General features: G+C 28.4%; 1 protein-coding gene and 1 long non-coding RNA gene across 2 annotated transcripts; one reads left to right on the top strand and one right to left on the bottom strand.

Moving 5' to 3' along the window:
- Positions 1-192: 192 nt before the first annotated feature.
- LOC114928410 (axonemal central pair apparatus protein HYDIN-like) lies at positions 193-23,561 on the bottom strand. Its single transcript, XM_085479918.1, is given in 50 exon segments — positions 193-448; positions 700-883; positions 982-1,127; positions 1,186-1,413; positions 1,591-1,824; positions 1,972-2,082; positions 2,158-2,370; positions 2,526-2,816; positions 3,384-3,519; positions 3,840-4,411; positions 4,484-4,688; positions 4,751-4,920; positions 5,012-5,245; positions 5,320-5,515; positions 5,592-5,751; positions 5,820-6,124; positions 6,209-6,436; positions 6,760-6,988; positions 7,074-7,341; positions 12,101-12,394; positions 12,687-12,931; positions 13,244-13,531; positions 13,943-14,264; positions 14,440-14,697; positions 14,775-15,078; positions 15,260-15,514; positions 15,676-15,812; positions 16,044-16,170; positions 16,289-16,509; positions 16,819-17,061; positions 17,226-17,336; positions 17,448-17,574; positions 17,644-17,744; positions 17,872-18,296; positions 18,391-18,483; positions 18,559-18,747; positions 18,804-18,918; positions 19,023-19,133; positions 19,447-19,634; positions 19,703-19,896; positions 20,276-20,683; positions 20,813-20,984; positions 21,051-21,221; positions 21,325-21,612; positions 21,796-21,992; positions 22,199-22,416; positions 22,475-22,622; positions 22,698-22,837; positions 23,018-23,268; positions 23,438-23,561. Coding segments are annotated over 50 exon segments (10,737 nt in total). The 3' UTR covers positions 193-286.
- LOC114928414 (uncharacterized) lies at positions 8,818-10,097 on the top strand. Its single transcript, XR_003819062.2, has 3 exons — positions 8,818-8,915; positions 9,229-9,694; positions 10,069-10,097. It is a non-coding gene; the product is annotated as an uncharacterized LOC114928414 (long non-coding RNA).
- Positions 23,562-23,991: the final 430 nt, after the last annotated feature.

Raw genomic sequence — 23,991 nt, 5'->3', positions numbered from 1 at the left:
AAATAATTTCTGTACTTTCTAAAGTCAATACTTCAATTAAAATTAAATTCATTCAGTTAGCATGCCTTTTTTTATAAAAAAAGGAAAGGATTGACGATCTATGTTGAAACATATATAGGATATCAAATGTATATCATTTGTTAAAATAATATATAATTAGAACATTTACAATCACTATAATCAATCATAAAATTTTATATTTCGAATGATTCGATGTACGTGTCAAGCTACAGTATTATTAATATCATTAAGTATTAGATACTAATATATGTTGCTTATTTATGTGTTAGTCATATACACTTTTTAAATAATAAGTCCAATTGATGTGAGAAATCTTGGGATCTGTACAGTATATCGAGAGTTTTCCAGTTATTGGATAGCTGTCATTTTCTACTTTTCTCTTATTTTCATTTGATACATCTTTCAGACGAACGACGATATTGATTGTCTTGAAATATTAATTTATAAAAATCCGATTATATATGTATTAATATCATAATAATTATTATCTTAAGAATGTTTCCAAATAATATAAATATATAATAAATAATATATAAATATTTTTTTCTCATCAATATATCTCAAATAAATAATAATTTTCTTATATACCCTCAAACGTCCATATTCGATGAACGATTTCCATTTTTAAAAATAGGTAAATTTAAAATATTTGAAAAATATATACATCTGTAGATTTACCTGTTTTTGTTTAATCTCTTCCAATGATGTTGTCGTCGCGAAAGCTTCAGGATTGTCCAAAATAAGCTCGAAAAATTTAGTTTCTCTAAATATATTTTTAAATGGTATAAGAATCGGTGCTTTGAGAGTAACTGCATACGGTCCTTGTGGTTTCGGCAATGAATATGTACCGACAAGAGGAAATCTGTGCATAATTAAAATAAAATTATAACTACAAGCACGCATTTGATAATAATATATCAATAAGATAAATTAAATAATTTTAACTGTAAATTATCATACATAAATTCCCCGGCGATTTCAGACGTGACTGTCAAAATAGCAGAAACGTTATCGATGTCATAAGGTTCGTAGACTACATCGAATGAGGCACTTTTTAACGCTGGCACTTCGATGTTCTTCGAAGTCGTGAAACATTCATTATTCACCTAGAATGAGAAAATTTTTATATTTTGATAGAAACGTTTTTTTATATTTTATATTTACCTTGATTGCAAATGTTGCACTCTTTTCGGCGTGATTGCGTACGGTCAAAGAGAAGGTGACAGAAGCACCGAGCATCGCAACAACACGCGTCGTTTTTTCCGCAGGAGCCGGTGTCGCTCGCAATCGCAATTCATAAGGAAACAATCCGAGTTCTTCGCTATTAACATCCAAGTTTATCGCAGACTCCTCGCTGGGATGTATAGGATAATATTCGATACCGATTGTTTCCTGTTGCATTTATATCGATTATTAGTAGTTACATTCTTTATTGATTATCTAAACTTCTTTTATTTAATTACAAATTGTATATATAATTTTTTTCATTAATATTGTTTAATGTAACATTAAAAAATGACAATTATTTTAATTAACAATCTTAATAAAATATAATAAAAAATAACTAACGCTGGATAAAGGTGCCACAAGTTTTGGTACATCATAAATAGTGATATAAGGATGCTGACACTTTGCCGTATACATTACATGTCGTTCTTTGAATGGATTATCGAGTCTTAAAGCGTGGCACACCGAAGATCGCACCGAAGTAATCAATTTAATCGATTCGATTCTTTCAGGTTTTGTAATATTGTATTGAAGTTCATAAAACTGATATTCGCCGTCTTCATTAATGAACGTTATCTGAATAAAATACATTTCAAAAAACTTAAAAAATTCTATTCTATATATTGAACATTTTTTTTATAATAAGATTTGTATTTCTTTTTTTTAATGATTTTTTTCTTTCTTTATTTAATGATTTAATTTTTTCTTTAATTAATGGTTTACCTTGAAATTACATTCCAATTCTTTGTAAGAGTGAAATTCTGCACGATAGTCTCGCTGAGTATTTGACGGCACGTCTATCTTATTGTTACCAACAAAACTGTATGCTTTATCCTAAAGAAGTAAAAAAAAGATATTAAAATTTGTATAATTATCACAATTTAAATCGCTCAAAATAAATTTTTAAACCTTGACGGAAGCTTTGTTCTCTAAATCTTCAATTTTACATTCGAATCGTTGCCATTTACTCATCCAGTTGTAGACAGATAATAATTCTGTAAACTTTGTCTTTGCAGGGAACTGACGTGTAATCCTTTGCAGAACCTGCGGAGCTAGGCTCAATCCTTGAAGAGAATACACCAAAGGTGCTTTGTCATTCGGCAGCTTCAAAAGCAACGTACCCTAAGACAGTATATGAATATGATATAGATGTATCGTTTGTTTGTTGACTTGTGTTGTTCACAGAATTATGTAAAATAATCTATATTTCTTCTATAAAATCATTCATTAAAATTATTCTACATACGAGAGAAATTCATCAAGTATCTTTTAATTACTTTGTGAGGATGGTTCTCGCTGTTCATAACCAGAGGGGCGTAGGTGATGGTACAGATTGCAATCTTTTTTGCAGGAACGTGTAAGATCTCGTCGACAAAGAAGTAGTCACCGAAAATTTCTGGCTTTAGTTTCCAAGAAGTCGTCGTGTCGTTCTCGACGTTTAGAGATTGCATTAGTTTTTCACGAACACGGCACGAAAAGAACAAAGTGTCAATTGGGTCAGGTAGCTTGCAGCAACCTCCGGTAATTTTTACGCTGAGAACTCCATATTTTTCAATTTCAAGCTTTGCCTGCAAACAATATAAAATGCTCTTTTTATTAATTATTATAAAAATATCTTGTACAAGAAAACTTTACTGGTTTTGGCATTTTTTACTATTGTATGTACAATATTTTGCATGTTTTTAATGTGTAAAAAAAATATATATATACATAGATATATAAAATACACATATATATATAATAAAAAAATATATGTACGTTTTCTAAAAAAGATATTTAAATAATATAAAATATAATATATCTCTGAAATAAATACAAGATTTTTTTTTAAACTAATAATCACATTTTTATATTTCTTAAAAAAAATATTAAAAAATACAAATTTTAAATTGATTTTGAAATATAATGAAATTTCGAGAATTATATGTCAAGTACATATAGAAAAAATGTTCGAAACCTGAAAGAAAAAATTGTTTTACAAAGTTATACAAAAAAAAACAAATATTGTGGTGTGTAAAATAAACTATATGGTTTTCTGATATCGTATATTATACGAAAAGTACAAGATTTGCTAATGAAATATTTTGTATGTACAAATACAAAAGGCTAGAAGTTATATGTATATATGCACTCACATTGCCCTCGATCAAACTGTCATGCTGAGTAGGTCGGAAACTGACAATGAAGTTGACGTTCATGCCGGGGGAGCAATAGCCAGTCGCAGGAGCAATGCTAAAATCTCGTGGCAATTTCGACGTGTTCCACTTGAATCTGAATTATTAGATTATAATATTATGAGACATTAATAAATTCAAATAATATTATGCGTTATATTAATTATAAATCTATGAAAATTACAATTATAATATATACGAATAAAAACTATATAAAAAGTAAAGATAATTAATTTGCTAAAATAAATATACAAAAACTTTAAAACATATTTAAAAAAAAAAAGAAAAGAATAACATTAAAAAATAGTCCCCTAATTTCTAAAAATGAATATAAAAGATCTTATATATATTAATAATATAATATTTAATTATTTTTGTTATTATTAATTAACAATAGTTTACTATAATAACACCAACCTAGCACCAATGTCTCCTGTATTCAATAGCACTACCTTTGCCTCACTGAAACAACCTTGAACGATTATACCGAAAGGAATACAAGTTCTATTCAGTCGGAATTCCGCTCCTATGCAACTTCCGCGCACGATAAATAATGGCTGAATTGTGGAATTGGTTTGAAAAGCTACTTTAGCGAAGAAAGGACGCATTCTTCGCATAGATTTATACTTCACAACAACATTTACGATCTTTGTCGATTGAAGTACGATCGATTCTGCTGGTTCGATCTCAAGAACTTCGGACAGATGGGGTTCGATCGTTTGAAGAGTCACGTCACACGTATCTGAACGTTTTGTTTCAGTAATTGATGCTCGAGTGTGATCCATTTTGTTCTCTTCATTGATCTTCTTTGGACACACTTGAATTCGTTCACAAAATTGCTCATATCCCGGTAAATTCTTTATGAGACCGAACTTCAATTCGAGCGGAGCACGACCATTGTTGATCACCGGCACCTTTCTGATGATCGCTTTATTGATCGATAAATTGCCAAGATCTATCAATTTGTCGCGCGGATTTACTAAATGAACCTATCACAATATAATAATAGAATTAAATTAATTTCTAATAGACATATGTTAATTATAAACATGACAATGTACTTTATATGTAATTCCTTCGCCAGTTATAATAATATTTTTCTCGACCGTCGAATTGATTATAAAATGTAAATTATCGCGATAATGCAGCTGTTGTAGAGGACGAAACTTTATTGGAATAATGATACTTGATCGAGAAGCTATTGACTCTGAAAGAGCGTCAAGATTCACGGAGATGTGTGGTTTCTCTTCAAATTTGCACTCTAATCTGTGTGAGAAATTGCTTTGTTCATTAATCTTAATTTTTTATATTCAATTACAATAACTTACATGTATGGAACATCGTCTGGATTTGTGATACGTAAATCGACGTAATACGCAGGTGCTGTGATGTCTCGTATGTAGCAAGATCCAAAGTCATAATGATTAAAACTGAATTCCAAAACTGTTTTATTTGCAGTCGCTCGTAAGATTAGCCGATATGTAGGTCCTCTAGAAATCTGAATATAAAAATAAATTTGTAACATCTCTTTTCACAAAAAAATACATTGTATTAAATATTTAAATGTATGTAATTTAAATGAATGATACCTTCAAGAAAATGGGGTAATTTTTTATCATCGTTTTTCGTAATGCCGTAATAATTAGGCAACAATTAGACGATGATTCGCTAACCACGCGACCCTGCTTATGTTGCATAGTAATTGTATACATATTTCTGCTGATTATTTCTGGTGTCATGCCGAGATCCCAAGAATAATGAAGTGCCATCTTGCTTGAATTTATTATTTCAAATGTAATAGTGAAGGGCACTTTTAACATTATCTAAATGTAAAAATATATATATCACTTTTAAAATTACTCTTTTTAAATTTTCAGTAAAATAATTTAATACATACTTTTCCGCAGTCGATGATATTTTCTTCGTCTTGATTTAATTGTACAATTTGGTCACTTTGATTTACATATGTAACCGAAACGATAATATCATATGTAATTGTTGTAACAAATACAGTCAACAGTGTCTTCAACTTTTTCACGATGCATTTTATGCAAAATTGAAATTCGCCTATAAATGTAGGCTGGTATTCGATCCTGTATTGTAAAAAGTACAATTTAAACATTATACGAAAAATTCTTATTATTCAAAATCATTGTTTTTCTTACTTACCAAAGAATCTGTTTGTCTTTTGAATTTAAAATGCCGTTCATTGGCATTATTTTCAAGCTCTGAACACGCCCTTCAGAATACAAAGAGTCCCGTACGATATGAAAGGAAAGCTGAAATTCCTCGTTGTTGATTATGCTCATCGATTCTCGTACATTAACACCTACATAAAAAAGACGCGCAAATATAAAATTATATATATTTCTAAATTTTTCTATTTTTATCTTTTACCTAATACGGTTGGTTTCATTTTCAGATAAACAACCGAGCAGCAAACTGATGGTTCTCTGACCATCGCGACGAACAGGAAGAGACATTCCAAGTTATATTTCTCGATGGAGAATAACCAGAAGGATTCGAAAATACCAATGTCCTCTGCGAGGAACGTAAAGGCGAAATCAACTTGCTTCCCTCGCTCAGCGATTCCTTCCGGAAGTACGCAATGGAATTTCGGTATCTCGTTTTCAACGTGACGAGTTCGATCTTTCCAGGCGAAGTGATAATCGTCCGATGTTGGATTTATCATCCGAAATTTTCTAAAATTCGTGTAATAACAAATGTAATATTTATGCGCGATATACAATTGATTTTATATATATTTGTTTAAATTTAATGCTCACTTTACATGAGTGTCACCGATTCCGACCACGTTCAGCTCGATTATTCTCGTACCTTGCGGAAGAGATCCATCGACGGAATAGTGATTGATTGGTCCTGGCAGTTTTGCGTCACGTCTATCACCAGATAGATAGTTGCTTTCCGGTATGTCGAAATGGCAATACGGTAACAAACTTCTTCCCGCAATAGGAATAATCAGTTCTGACAACTCCGGATCGAGATTCTCCATTCTATTCACACAAATAAACAGAAGTGCAAATAGTCAAGAATTTATACACACAATACAATAATTTTGATGACTAAACGAATATATTATGATTCACCAAACTATTTTCGGATTGATATTTTATAAAGAGGAATATACGAAAATCAATTATCTACTCTCTTTTTTTAAATTTACGTTAAATAAATTATTTATATTATAAATTAAATCATTAATTTCATATAAAATATTTAACATATTAGTATAATCTAGATAAAAACACGAAATAATTAAATTAAACAATGTATTAATCGAATGAATAGCGATTGTGTGAGTCTGTGATTCTCGTACTTGCAAGTAAGATGAGCTTTGTAATCAAACACATCTAGGGGAGAGAATCGCAAAGTACATTCCATAGATTCACCCGGTGGTAAAGTTCCCTTTTCAGGATAAATTCCAAATGGCAAGTCATCACTTTCTAACCAGCTGTCACTACTTCTCTCAGTCAACCCGGCGCTGCTGCTAAAAAGATCGGATGGACCGCAGTGACAAACACTTGATTTTACCTCGATAATATTCTCTAAAAATATTTTTATATCTGGATTAATATAATTTTTCTACTTGAAAATCTCAATAAATTAGAATCGATAGAATTAAATTAAAACCTTGAGATAATAAGGCCCGTTGATGATTTGATTTTACGTTTTCGATGATTTCTGTCCTCGCATAATTTGGATTATGTCGCTGACGATGTTCGTGAAATGGATATACAGATGAGTTAGCTCTAGATTGAATATTTCCTCGTGACCTTGGCGTAGATCGTGAATAATGTGTAGTCAATCTCACCGGATACTGCTCGTCCATGTTTATTTGCCAAATGTATTCCACATCGACAGTGCCAGTATTCGATAAAGTGAATACATATTCGCGCGTCTATTAATGGAAAATTATTAATTACATTTTGTTGTACATTATTAAATTTTGTAAAAATTGAGAAAATAATTAATCTATAAACAAGCGAGTAATTTTATACGTTAACATATAATATATAATATTATCTTATGCATATATAAATTAACTAATATAACTAAAGCAATCAACTTCTCCCCGACTCTCGAGAAGCCATATTTTCGCGGAATATTGCAAGAAAAGAACTTTGAATAATTATAATTATTCGACAGGCCCGTCCCATAATCATTGCTTAACCATATATTTAATGTTCCTAATGTCTATTTATATGCAAAACACTTACTTGCGACAAATAAATAACGTGAAAATTGTTCTCCAATACCTCCTCTCTTCGTTTGGCGCCAAACAAGCGTAACTTCGGGCACCTTGTCTCCGCATCTCGAAAAGCCGTAATGGTCTGATTGTGGATCGAATATTGCAGAGAATTATTTAATATACGCATTTAATAATCATTGTTTGACAGTTCAATCTATCCAATGTATATTTATATGCGAAACTTACTTGTGACAGGTATATAAATAATGTGAAAATTACGGAGCATTTTGGCACGTTTGAGTATCTTAGAATCGCAACGACATTATGTTTAAATGTCTCAATTATATATTGGTCATTGCTCATTAAAATTAAACAAAGATAGAGATGATATTTGTGAGCGTTGCGAACGGTAAGTAAAATGCAGTCTATATTATGCACAGTGACAAAAATATATATACATATACATATACATATACATACATATATACATACATACATATATACATACATGCATACATACATATATACATACATACATACATACATGCATATACATGCATACATATACATACATACATATGGTACATACAATAGACTGCATATTTTACTTACTATTCGCAAGTGTCATCTCTGTCTTTGTTTAATTTTTTAATGAGCAATGATAAACGATGCATGATTGGAATACTTAAGAACGCTGCTCGAAGCGATATAAAGGCGTAATCACATTAGGGGTTGCGAGCTCGGTTGCAGTTAGAATTGACCAATCAGTCGGCACAGTCGACAACCTGCTGTACTCTGATTGGTCTATTTCAACCGCAACCAAGCTGTAGTGTGATTACGCCTTAAGAGCGTCTCCGTAGACTCGCGGATAACCGAAGCAGGCCGAGCGGAGCCGAAGATACTCGAACGTGCCGAACGCTCCGTGTCGAAGGGCAGCCAGAGTTGCTCCGCAATTTTCACCTTATTTACCGGTCACAAGTAAGTTTCGCATATAAATACACATTCGATAGATTAAACGAACTGTCAAGCAGTGATTATTGAACGCGTATATTCAATAATGAGTGATTTCTCCGCAATATTCGACCCATAATCAGACCATTCGTTGCGGCTTTTCAGGTGCGGAGACAAAGTGCGCGAAGTTGCGCTTTGGCGCCAAAAGTGGAGGTATTGGGGGAAAGCCGAAGCGAGCCGAGCGAGACCGAGCGCAGTCGAAGGTGCCGAACTCCAACGTCGAAGCACGCTCGAGGACGCTCCGCGATTTTTACGTTATTTATCCGCCGCAAGTAAGTGTTTTGACATAAATAGACACTAGGAACATTAAATACACGGTCAAGCAATGATTCTAGGACGCGCCTGTCGGATAATTAGTTCTTTCCTTGCAATATTCGAGCCGCGAAAAGATAGCTTCTCGAGAGTCGGGGAGAAGTTGATTGCGCAGGCGCGTCGTTCATTTTCCCTCGCAAATATGCAATTAATATATATCGTCTCATTTATCGTTTTGATTACATTATAATAACGATACTTTTATGATATTCTATTCGTGGCGGATAAATGCATCTATAATATTATACTACATCATGCCTTTTGCTATTTCAGGGAGGACAAAGATGAGTCTCGCGTAAATTAGCATCGAAATAGTACAGCACGCAGAGTAATTTAAACGTGGTATCTCTCGTTGAATTTAATGCTTGTCGGGAGTGCGTATCGCGCATCGTGAATCTTGAATGTCAGGAATGCCGTTGGAATTTCATTAAACTGCGTGACGGCATTTATCTCGCGATATTCGCCAAACGCGTCGTAGAATGTCGTGAAAATGTCGCGATTGTGTAATGTCGAATTTTCTCTCGCGAAGGTGTAGTGCCGTATATAACGGGAAATCCGTTATCGGATTTGGATTGCCGAGTAAAGTATCGCGCGATAATCGTGTCGTGTTAATTGTTGTGCGCGGTAATTAGTTGTACTTTTATTCGAACATGTATGAAGGTTCATCGTGGATTCGAAACTGCACAGTCCCGACAAGATGACATCTACAAAGGGATATTAAGGCTGACAATCACGGTTGGTGAGTCAATTAATTTAATAGCAATTTATTTACTCTAATATATTAACTTTATATAAAATTAATTTATTATTCTTCAAAATGAAAAATTATTTAATTAATGAAAAGTGAATTATATGCGAATAAAATGGGATATATATTTATAAGAAAACTATTTAGCTATTTAAATTTATTTATCTATTTATCTATTTATCTATTTATAAAATCGCGTAAAGATTTAATTTAACTCAATCAATTATTTACAGAAATTCGATAATAAAATTAGAATCTATTTTCAAACTGCAAATATCTATAATATACATACATTAAATTTTTTGTATAAGGAGAATTATATAAATAAATTATTAAAATAATAATATTATATATAATTTTTACAGGAGCTGCTGTAAACCGATGGTCGTGATCGGTGAGTGATTTTATTTCGGAGGTTCAAACTAATGATAACTGATATTTTTTATATAAATAATAAATATTATATATAAAAATATATAAGCATTAAAATTATATAAGTAAAACAAAAATTAATTAAAAAATAATTAAATATATTTAACTATAATTATTAGTTTTTAATATAAATTATATATATATATACATATAAAATATTGAAAAATGTCAGTTATCAAGTGATATTTAAGTGATAGTTTGGTATTGTTGCATTATTATTTCTGTTTATCATTTCTTTTTTCTCAAATAATTTTTAAAAATATATCAATATGTATGATTATATTTTTTTACGTAATATAAATAATATATTACGATATATTATATTATACATATTATAAATAAATAATATACGTAATAAGACTAATGCTCTGGCAATAGATCTTTTTAAATATCTTTTCAAAATATATTTTATCGAAATAAATACACGAAAATATATATATATAATATATATATATGTATGTATGTATATATATATATATATATATATATATATATATATATGTATGTATGTATATATATATATATATATATATATATATATATAATTCAAAATATCAAAAAATGCTGAAAAAACTGAATTTTATTTACGTATATAAAAGATTTATATTTCAATCGAAAATTGGTAGACTAACTCGCTGTTGGCGAGTGGAGCTATTATTCTTATTTTTGCATATAAACAACAGCCAGAATTGAATTTGATAATAAAATCAACAGAGTCTGCATTTTATCGCTAGAGTTCCGTGATATTTACGTCTGTTCACGGACATGCCAATTCAGGAAATCCCCATGTTATTATGAATAAATATTTAAACTCAACATGAACGATCGATTGCAAAATTATTTATAATTTTTCTTCTGTACTTTTATTAAATAATTAGATCGAAGATTTATATAATTGTAGTGGATAAATTGATAATTTTTCTTAATTAATGAAAGGCTCGTATAATTTAACAAAATTAAACAAATCATATATAGTAGGCCAACTGAACGAGCAAATAAATAAGGTGTAAAAATTTTTTTAATAGTTAAATAATTGAATTAACATTCCGTTACAGAATCGATATAAATTGTAAACGTTTCGACTGCACTACAGTCTTTATCAATACATAAAAGTTAAATATTAAAATACAAAGTTAAATGTTAAAAATACAAAGTTAGTTAAATATTAAAATATAAAATTGAAACGATTCTTCGCTGTTGACCAATAGATATGCAAGGCGATTGGTCTGAGATGCCAAGTTATGCGACATTTGAGCATGATTATCGTTTTAACAAGTCCTTTTCCCCGATATTTCAAGTGTGTGTTGCGAAGTCTGAATACCAAATGTATTTTTAACATTTAACTTTGTATTTTAATATTTAACTTTTATGTATTGATAAAGACTGTAGTGCAGTCGAAACGTTTACAATTTATATCGATTCTGTAACGGAATGTTAATTTAATTATTTAACTATTAATAAAAATTTTTACACCTTATTTATTTGCTCGTTCAGTTGGCCTACTATATATGATTTGTTTAATTTTGATAATTTTTCCTTTAATCTTTAGTGGATAAACTAATAAATGGACTATATACAGAATATAAAGATTGGTATAAATTGAAAATGAAGAATTTAAAATATTGTTATACTTTTTAAAAACTTTTACAAGTATTGAAAGAAAAAAGTCAAAAGTTTCTATATGTTTTTATGTTTTATATGTCTGTATAAATAAAATTTTTATTATATATGGAGCAATTTTAATAAATACTTAAAAAATATATATATATATATATATATATATATATGAATTTAATTTATAATTTAATTCTTTTTTAAATGTTATTTGTGTTATTTTAAAATCAATCAAAAAAATACAAATTATACTATCAACATAGCTACGCAAAAATCTAATTATATTGACATAATCATAGTCTAATTTAAAGGCAAATTAAATAAATAATATAATTCATTATTGTAATTTACCTGAAACATTAACGAATCCTTAAAATTGATCTCCTTAACGGAACAAATGTACTTGGAGAATGCCACGATCGCGTTTAGTAATACTTGTATGCATTTCGTCGTACCAGATACAATTTCGTGGCTTGGCTCATTAACGGGCTCAACGACTTTTTTTACCAATGTTTCTACATTTATTTCTTGTTCATCGTCAATATTCATTGTCATCCATCGCACTTCTGTCTCCCGATCATCCCAAGACGATTCTTTCGAAGGATCAACGAGTTCGACTGCGCAGATCGTGCAATCAACACAGGTCTGTAAATTATTGTTAATTATCCATTTATATATGTGCAACAATACCAAATAAAGAAATCTGTAACTACCACTTGATATATTTAATATACAGATGTATGATACAGAAATATGACTTTTTAAATAAAATTTTGACATTTTATTTTCAATCAAAATCTATTTTTTAAAAAGAAGTCTCAAGGAATATATGTAAGTTAAAAAAATACATATTTATAATAAATATTTTTATCATAAATGCAAATTAAAAATATTGATTGGTGGTAGTTGACAGAATTATAAATTTGTTAATTTATACATCGATATAATTCGCTGGCTCTGAAGAAAGAAATGTCGCAATGATTTCCTTATGAGTCATGGGTTGGAGATGACCAATAGATGGAGTAAATACAATATTGGGATGTGTATTCCATTGAAATCGTAAATACCGATTGACTGATTTATTGACAATTTTGAAACTTTTTCTATATATTTTATTGACAAAGCAATATCCATAATCCAATTTATAAGCCAATGAAACCGGGAGCGTTGTCGGCGTTAAAGCTGTAAGATATAAATCACAAATATAAACAGCCAAGAAAAAATTGCACTTAAAAAAAAATTTATTAAAAGAGAAATTAATAAAAAATATTGTAAATTAATAAATAGTTATAATGCAATAAATTATAAAATTTTTACAAAATTGGAAATATTTCAAGGTTGATATTTTTGACAAAAATTCATTGAAAAAAATTAATGATATTAACTTATGATAAACACAAGGTAAAAGTTATAATAAAAATTAATAATATTTTAATAATTTTGTATCTAATTGTGTTTTCTCTTGTGTATATATTGTTTTCGCTATTTTATTACCTCCCACTGTACTATTTGGCTTCGACGATTTTCGCGATTTGATATTAGACTCCCGTTTTTCATTGGTAGAATTAAGCTTTATATTTGTGAGCTCTAGCCCCTCTAACACAATTGATTCTGCGTACGCTTCGCCCTTCAAATCTATTATGAGATTTTCGTAAGGATTATCGGTGATGAATAGTCGCACTTGACCCTCGTAGTTGCCGATTTCTTGCGGAATAAATTTTACTTTGAACGAGATTTTTTCTTCGGGCATTAAACGAACTACAATGCATCGATCATTTGACACTGTAATTTAATAATAATTTATACATATTACATAAAAGTAATCTATTTCTTTGTGGATTACTAAAATTATCTTGTCATGTTATAATATATTTATCTTTTTTCAGTTTCTTCTTAAAACTAAATTTTTTTGAAAAATAATAAAAGATTTTACACAAATTAAAGACATTAAAATAATTATATCATATTTTTAAAAAGTTATTTTTCCTATCGAAAAAGATTTATTAATAATTTTAAATAATCTTAGTTTATATAATTGGAAAAATTATATAAAAGATGGATATAAAAATATAATTTGTTTATATAGATATTTGGAAATTTTTTAAAGCTTTAATTTTTATAAAATTTATTCTGCAAAGAATTTACTTCTTTTTTAAATTACTATTAATTAATTTATGAGAAAATGAAACTAACTATCGACATCATAGTCCCAACTACTTGATAAATTTCTTATATCGCAAGTACTGAGAGTGAAAAGAAAATTTGAATTCTCATAAATCTCAACAATCACTTTAGCTGAAATTACACCGACATTTTTAAAAGTGAATTTCTTTTCATTAGAATCATTTACAAGAGTACGACCAAAGTTTAGAACAATTTGTTCTCGTTTTCCGCTGGGTGGTTCTATTATTGTCACTTGTGGTACACAAGTTTGTCCTATTAATTTCACGAAAAACTTTTCATTTCTTAAATGCGGGGGAAGCTCAACTGCAATCTCGAAGACTGCATAATATGTCTGTGATTATATAAAATATGAATATAACATTAAATATAAAACAGCTAAAATGCAAATATTAACAATATTAATTCAATTATATTTAATATTTAAATTTAAAATTTAAATATTATATACACATTGTTAATTATTAAAATTGCATTATACACATTACATATACGCATATAAATGTTACCTCTATAAATATCGGATTAAACAAAATTGCGAATTTTGTATGACTCATCGGCGGAATACATTCTCTTTTGGGTGTCAGTACAAAGATGGGCTTTACAGTTTTTGGTGCAAATGATTCTGTGAGTAAGATCAGTTCTACATCAACAGGTATTACGTTTCGATTATAAAGCACGAGATATGCCGTGTGAGTGTGTGACACGCTGACGTAACGAAAGTACAAACATTTCTCTTGACGCACAAATACAGTATGTGCACCGATCTAGTATAACAAAGAAAAAACATCTCTTTATTTGAACTTTGAATACAAGATAAGCTACTGGAAATATTTTAAGGTACCTCTTTTGGACAAATAAAATCCTCAATGTAGTTCACAATGTGATTTTCATGGAACATAGCGTCGAGATTTTGCAAATCGACGCTAGGTACACAGGAATTAACGAATAGTTTGATTAATTTGCCCTTTCTGTCTTCGGGAATAGTATCAGGCACGCGAATTATTATTTCTTCTTCTTGAGAACCCACACATTCCGGATAACATTCGACTGTTATAGTATCTATTTCTCCTGGCTGAATGTTTCCTTCCGTTTTCGTTATAGTAAAAGGACCAATTCTTAACATGGTCGTGGATTCCGATATTTTCCTAAGAATAATTAAATATTAGCATATAGAAACGAGTGTTTTTATTATTTTTATTTTTAGAATTATTATAATTAAATTTAATAAAATAACAAATACAAAATTATGTGCGATAAATAATCAACTTGTTTGTGCTTTTAATAAGCATATAATAAAATTATCAAATCAAAAGAGGAAAGATTCACTTGTCCAGCGATTTATCAATTCGCAATTTATCTTTTTTCGTTGGCGTATCCGCCGTTCTATCAATAGCATTTTTGATTGCATCTTCCGACATCAATTCTGTCATGTAGATAATAGATGGATACTTGGTAAATGCTATTTCAATAGAATAATGAAGCAAAAATTGTCCAGTATTTTCTATATTAAGATACATCTTTTTTTTGGTACATATGCCGAGTGAAGCAAAATTTATCTCGGGATAAGGATAAATGCGAAATCTATATTTAAAAAAAATTAGTATTTAGTTTCATGTATTACAATTTGTCTTATAATAAAAATTATAATTAGATCTGCTAAGAAAAAAAGGATTTTTAGGAAAAAATTGCCTTTAAATGTTTAAATTAAATGTTAAAAAATTAGATTCGATAAAATATTTTACCTAGTATAATATGCAACTAAGGAAACTTTTAAAGGAAATTCCGCAATCACAGCAGTTTCTTTATTCATATCGAGAATATGACATCGAAGTATTGGGCATTCTTTTAAAGTAATTTCCTTCTTTGGTAGAAAAGTTATCTGCAACAGAATAAAGCTATATTTTATTTTTATTAAAAAATTTTATTTCACATTTAAACTTCTTATGTTTAAGTAAAATTGACAAAATTACGCTAAATTCGTCTATGATTATAATTTATCATTATAGTTTAATAATTCTATTTTAAATATATAATATAATAGATATATCTACAATAATTTTTTCTTTATTACATGTAAGAAATTAAAAGAGAATTATATTGAAAAATATACTTGTACTGTAACTTCATTTTTTGGTTGAATGGAACCAAAAGTAGGACTAATTTCAATGTCTTCTTTCAATTTTAAAGATAAATTCGATATGGTCGTGTCTAATTTATTTTGCTCTTGCAAAAGAACGCTATAATTGATCACTTAATTAGCAGTATATACATTAATAATATATTCTAAATTTAATGTTGAAAAAGTATATGCATATGGTATGTATACGAGCTCGATAAATATATTTTTCTACTTACACATATTTAACTTCGTAATGCCCTCGATTAGTTATTGTAAAATTTGCACTCGTAGCAAAGCCAACCTTTACGCACTTTAAGTCAATTGGATTTGCATCGTTAAAGTCGATAGCAACATCATATGTTTCGCCAGATAAAGTAAGGCTTTCCACAAAAATAGATTCCACATCATTTTCGTGAAAGAAAACGTTGAAAATTAAGGTTCCCTCGATTACTCCAATCTAAATCAAAATTTATATTTTGAAAATTTCATGTACGTTCTTAAATTAAAAATATTCGAGAGAGAGAAAATAAATCATTTTTTAAAGATTTTTTAAGATTAATTTTTTTATATTAAAATAATTTGTAAAAATTATATTTAAATATAATATGTAAAAATTATATTTAAATACAATTTGTAAAAATTATTTAAATATAATAGTAAAAATTATATTTAAAAAATAAATGAAATTCAAGTATTACAATTTTAAATAATAAACACTGATGTAAATTAACTAATGTAACTTATAAAAAATTTAATTGAATTTTACCTTGCTTGCGTGATAACAAAATTCGATCTTTTGATCACTCTGGGCTTTAATAACTCCTTTGATTGGTGTAAATGATATTTGAGGATCTAAGAATCCATCAGGATTTAAATGCCAGAAAATTTCAACCGGAGATTTATTCCGAATGAAATAATCCAGATAATTTTTTCTATACAGAAGCACTTGATTAAAGGATAATTGTTTGCCATCAAGTTCAATGTCCATTTTTGAGCCATTACATCGAAGCTAAAATATTACAGGTTTCTTGATAATTCTGCATATATTAAGCAACTTTTTTTATTTAAAAATAATTTTTAATTGATTTAAATGTAAAAATAATTTTTAGAAGAATTATTCTTTTAAATATTTTAAATAGAAAGAAGCGTATGATGTATTTTTTTAATAATTACTTCGATTGTGTCAATATGCGGATTATTCGCAATACATATATGCAACTTATCAGTAAATGAATCGAACTTCGTAACACCTGCAGATATTTTTAACAATCCACACTGTCCAGCCTAACAAATTGAATAGCAAAGAATAATTTAATATACTGTGTGCATTAAATTATATTAAAATATTAAATATATTATAAAATAAAATAAAAATAAGAATAAAAAATAGCTCACCTGAATATAAAGTTTCTCTGCTTCTATAATAAAAATATCTGGATTATTTTCCTGCAGAAAGAAGGATACTTCTACATTGACTTTTGATATATTGCAGAACTTTAATTCTGCTCCACGACGATGGGCACTATTTACAAATAATTTATTTTGTTAATAATTTAATATATCATTAGATACATTAATAGTTAGAGTGAACCTCTTATCCTTTCGGAACACCAGTAAGGATCCAAGATCATAGGTACCAGTGTCAGAAAAATATGTGGGATCAATGATATCATTTATTTTTGTTTCTTCGACCTAAAATATCTTTCATTACTTTTATATGCTTGTAACTTTTTTTAAAATCTAATTATTTGCTATATTTGAATAAAGATTAATACCAAGCTTGTTTTCATTTATCCGTATAAAAAAAACATTATCATACTTTTGAAAAAATACTGTTAGGATTCATATCTAGTCGAGGAATATCCGCAACACCATGGATATTGATATCATAAGTGATATCATTGCCATTGATGATAGATAACGCGTATGTTTGTCGATGAGTGCCTATTTCTTCAGGTTGATATCGGATTTTAAATGTTTGACTTTCGTTAGGTTGCAAAATCCATCGCGATTTTAGCATCACTTCGAAGATTGCATTTGTAGTAGATGTATCTTTATTTTCTATTATCGATGTATTTAATGATGTCGATAATGACTCTTCAGTTTTGTCAACGATACGCTTCTTGCGTTTTACATTTTCTGCGTGATTTTCTTGTTTATTAATCAAGTTAACACTTGAAGAATTGTTTGTCGTTATTATTATGGAGTCAGACATTGTGGATAACGAGACGATTTGATAAGCTCCTACTTAATAACATAAAATTATGATTAATATATCTTTGTGATAAACGCATCATATGTGGGCAATTTTCACAAATTACGTTGACAATATACTTGCCATTACTTTTAAGATCTCGTTTTCTTATGTTTCGTGACTTGAGAATATAGTATTTTTTCGGCTCCAAATCCGGTTTTGATATAATTTCAAGAGCTAACATTAAATATTATTACTTAATTTTTATATAATAAATACTTATTTAAAAAATAATTCCAATATATCACTTACGAAAAGCTTTCTGAGCCAAGCTATTTTTGCTCATTTGATTAACTATCACATCATACATCACTCGATCCCATGGATCTGTAGCATTTACATACCAGATATGAATGTATTCATTTGTATACTCATTTGCATAAGTCTGTAAAAATAATTAAATTGTACAAATATACAAGGGTACATCATTTTTATATTAAGGTATAGCAATTAAGGTTTTGTAGAATATTTGTTGATATTTGCTTTTTTAATAGGATTCCAATTTTTGATGACGTTTTCTATGGCCAAAAGACTGCTATAGTAATCTTTCATGGCATTAGCAATGTTCTCCAATTCTTTCGATAGTTCTTCCTGTTCTAAGTGACATATAATAATATTACAAATATAATTAATTTGCATAATTTTCTTTATTTAAAAGATAAATTTGTCACATTTTGTTTAATTTTATTATTACTTGGTTTAGAGTTGTCTCTACTTTTTGGCTCTTTGAGATCTCGAATTTCTTTTTCGCTGATGGATACTTTAGAAGTTTGAGATTTTTCTTCTTGATTGTTAAATTTGCTATCTCTTATTTTCTTATTTAATTTCTTATTTTTAATATTGTGTATGTTAGATACTTGCTGAGATAATATCTATAGAATATTCGAAACTTAAATATTAATAAATATAATTGAATTTTATTAATATAATTATCTAATAAAATTTTGATATAATTGTACATATAATTAAATATTACACATTACATTAATATTGAATATAGAATTACATTTTTTAAATTAATAATAAGAAAAAACTATATATATTATTTTAATATTTATATATGTTCTACACTAATTTTCAAATAAAATAGAGAAATGCGAAAATGTAAGTCTTTTTAAAGTTAAATTACAAAATCGATACTTTTCGTTTTTTCAATTCCGTCATTTGCTGTACAAATTGCATTCGCCTTTGTAACGCTTCTTGTTTCTTTTTTGGTAAAATCGATTCTAAATAGAGTTTCTTTTCATCTTCCGCAAGTAGTTCATATTCAGATAATGACATTTCATCAATTTCTTGAATTTTCTTAGCAATTTCTTCCGCTAATTTTTGTTTTATTTAGAGAATTAATGTAAAAATTTAATAACTTTTATAATTTTATTTAATATATATTGCAATTTACCTTTTAATTCTTGTAATTTCTTTATTCTTCGAGTATAATTATCCATCGAGTTCAGAAAAGTTACAAACAATAAATATTCTATGTGTCCAACTATATTCAGTAATGTAATTAATGTAGTAACATAATTTTTGTAGAAGATATTGTTTAAAGTTTGTAGTACAAAACCTCTCTTGAAATCTAATGATGATAACCTGTTTGTTAACATATAATAACAATAGGAAATTATGAAAAAGATTTAAAAAATATAAAATATGCAAAAAGTTATAGTCAAAGCAAATAATATTTAAAGAATTAATATCTATAATTAATAAGAAATATTGTGTATTATAATTAATTAAATGTAATATGTATTATAAAAATTGTTTGTATACATATATATATATATATATATATATATATATATATATATATAATATTTATATAAATATATAATATAATATATTTTGTGTGTGAGAGACTTTACTCTTATATTTAATTAATTATAATATATAAATATACTTAAATTATGATATATACATTGAAAAGCAATAATTTTATATTATTTAAAAATATGCATATATCAAATGCTACCTTTCTCGAAGAATTTCAGTCAATAAACTAATTTCAATTCCGAGGAAAGTATTATTCTTATCTTTCTCATTAACTTTCGATCCAACTGTCACCGTGTAATGTGAAAGAATTTTCTGCAGTAGCAAAATAGTTTGGATTTTACATTCGTAAAAGCTCACAGGATCTAAAAATTTCAAATCTTCTTCTTTTGGAATCTTTGCAAATTCGATCTCAAATGGCATAATTAATTTCCGAGCTTCACTTTCAATATATTTATCGCTTTTTGTCGTCGCTTCTGATTCAAGTTTAATTACTTTCGATGACTTTATTGATTTAGGTGATTTTTCTTTTGTGATGATTTCTTGCTCAGGTTTCGTGACTTCAACGCCAATTTTCTTTATTGTTGACAATCCAGTTTCCAAAATATCTCTTATATGAAAAACAAATTTTAAATCTCTCATTTCCACTTTTTGAAAAAATTAAAATCTTTTTCTAAACAAAGAATTTTTAATTTATCTATTAAAAATTGTAATTTTTTAAATAAATTTTTATAGTTACTTATGTTTTTGGAACGCTAATAAATATTCCTGATAAGCTTCATCGATAATCTGTCGTAGTTTAATGGAATACGAATTATCACCAAGTGCGATCCCTTCGATGATGACTTTATCTAAATGTAATAGTGGTACTTGCAATACTCTAGCACTTCTGCACGCAGTTTCTTGATATTCTAAATAATAGAACAATTGGATAAATATTGTTTGTGCATATTTTCACCAACTTTATACAGAATTACCAGTGAACGGTGCTCCGTGAAAAATAATGCAGATTTTTTTAATTGGTTGTGAAGGATCGACTAAATCGAGTTCTGGAATTGTCTTTGTTTCGAGACTATCGAATAAATCTTTTATAGGATCTTTCCTTTTCTCGTAAAAGCGGGGATCTTTGCGTAAAGTTTCTATGTAGCCTTAAGAAAAACATAAAATCTATAATAATTATTTTGTCAAACAAATAAAAATTATAATGTAATAATTTTTGTTTACATACAATAATATAATAAAATAACTCACAGAGGAGTAAATTTTGAAGCTCTTCGAGATCGTTTGTTGGCAATATAGGCGGTTCGCGAGGAAAATTTAGTTTGTTGAGAACTGACATAGGTGGACAATTTTTTTTTAGATAATCTGTAGAAGTAGATGAACTGGTAGATTTTTTCTGTTTCCACTTATCGACTTTAGATTCCTTTTGCAAATCTATTTTCAATTTTCTTCGCATTGGAGAGTGCTGAACAGGTAATCTTGACGTACTATGTGACTTCTTTTTTACATCTATATTGTGTTCTGACAGTTTGTCGTCGTCTATTTAAATATCATATTATACATTGTGTCATAATTTAAATTTAAAATTTTTTTTAAAACAAATATTGCTCGTTAAAAACAATAAAACAATTATTTTTTACGATCTTTTTCATTTCGTAATTACAGTTAAAGGTGATAATCTCTAGTAAAGAAAGTTGGTTTGCAAGAACTCTTAATATATACCATTTGACGCAATGACACTTTTTTCCTCAATTGTTTCCGCTGACAAAGCGTACGCCATCTCACTCATGAGACTATTATAGAATTCCATTAAAAACAATGGCATACTCTCTCCGAGTTTTCGAGGCGGTAATAGGATTTCTTTAACTCCGTAGTAGCGAGTCAGTGCCTCGGCGAGTCGTTCCTCTTCTAGAAAAAGACTGCGAAACGAAGTCGATTTTATTCTTTTTAAAGTACATTCCACGCCATTTCATCTATTAGCTCTCATATTAATTGCAAAATGATAAAATAGGATCTCTATTTATGACATTTTAATCATTTTCTTTTTATTTCGCTTTTGCTTATAATCTATAAATATCTAATTTGACCAATACATCGATTCGATGTTACTTTATGACAATTATACCTATCGAGATGATGCCAAAAAAATTCCACGGGATAATCGCAAGTATTTTCGATTGTAAATATTTTCTCCTGCACTTCAGTAAAAAGTGCCATGGGTGAAAAATTAATGTCGAGATCGCTTATTCGCAGTTTATGCTCGATTCCGCGGCCAACTAATGTTACCGTTTGCGTTTCCAATCCCATTTTGACAATGATTTTTAGACTCGCTTCTACGCGACACTGTAAATGAGGAATGATTTGTTTTTGCCTATATCATACTAATACGTGCATGTAGTACCGTTTTACGTGGTTTAAAATAAATATTGATGATTTCTGAATGACCAGATAGAAGAAAATTCGATTTGCAATTTAGTTGAAACGGGCAGTCTTCTTGTTTCTTACGAGTAGTCAATATTTTTGCTTCCCAGTAACAATCGACGAAGCCTCTAAAAAATTAATTAATTAAATATGTAACTGTCTTTTTTATCAAGTTTTAAATATGTTTAAAAATGTTATATTACTCGTTTTTCACTAAAATGCTCATCATCAAACATTCTCCTACAATGACATTTTGAAAATCTAATAATTTCGTGTCAACAGTCACGAATGGATAAGTAATAATGCCTTTTATAATTACGGGAATTATAGAACCACGAGATACCTGCAGAAAAATCAATGTTTTAAATTATTATAATATTTAAATATTTAAATCGTATTTTTTTATGTAATATATTAAGTTTAATATTATTTTTATTATTAAATTGTTGTTAAAGTACATCGCGCTGTAGAGAAAATATCATAATTCATTCGTATTTTATTTAAACAATGAAATTAATTTTACTTCTAAATAAATTGAATGCTGTTCTTTCGTGCTTCTTTCAGTATATTTTGCCGATGTTGGTTGCCATGTAATAGTCAAAGATGTAGTTTTTCCAACAGTTAACATAGCTTTATCAAATTGCATGAAAATACCGGAACATTCAAGTTGCTTTCTTTCTAATTTTTTTATTGCAACCTCCACATTCCAAGGCCCGTAATTGATAATCATTGTCGAATAACATGTTTTAAGATCGATTGTAACGTAACCCATGTCTAAAAATGTTTATTATATTATTAATTACTTCATTTTGAGCGTTGCCAATTTTATTTCGTAATAACCTAATAATTTATAAATTAAATTGTAGTTAACTTTGGAAATAATTAATTATAGTTAATTAATTTTGAAATAATTAATTAAAATCGATATTCTTTATAAATATACCTATGATATATTCAGGAGTATAGAGAAAAGGAATAACATCCTTCTTATGTGAAATAGGATGTTTTATCAAGACGGAAATATTCTCTTTGATAAATCGAGATGCCAGAAATCTGTCAATTGCCATCTCGATATCGATAATACTAGGAAATATTTCATCATATGAAATCAAGTCCCATCCATCATCTTTAAAACAATTAATAATAATTAAGATATTTTTATTAATTGAACGGATTTTATATTCAATTATTCGTTTTGTTACTATCTCAAAAACTTAATCATTGTTCGGACTTACTTAATAAAATTCTCTCATCCCATTTAGGCACTTGATTTTTTGACATGTTATTATTCGTATCATTACATTGTGTTCTTATTTCTTGTTTTTTCTGCAACGCAAAGTATTAAAAGAATTTCATTTTTTATATATGACCAAAATTTCGTACCATTACAATGTAATCAGGAGTTTGTAATTGGATCGCCCAATATCCAAACTTTACAGAGTGTTGTTTAAAAACTTCGCGTGAAGTGCAGAGGTAAATTTGAGAATAACTTGTAAC

The sequence above is a fragment of the Nylanderia fulva genome, unplaced genomic scaffold (genome assembly GCF_048542155.1).
Source record: "Nylanderia fulva isolate GAGA-0341 unplaced genomic scaffold, ASM4854215v1 Scaffold1, whole genome shotgun sequence".
NCBI classification, from domain to species: domain Eukaryota; kingdom Metazoa; phylum Arthropoda; class Insecta; order Hymenoptera; family Formicidae; genus Nylanderia; species Nylanderia fulva.
The sequence above is the reverse complement of the archived record's forward strand: the minus strand, read 5'-3'. Positions and strand labels throughout refer to the sequence as shown.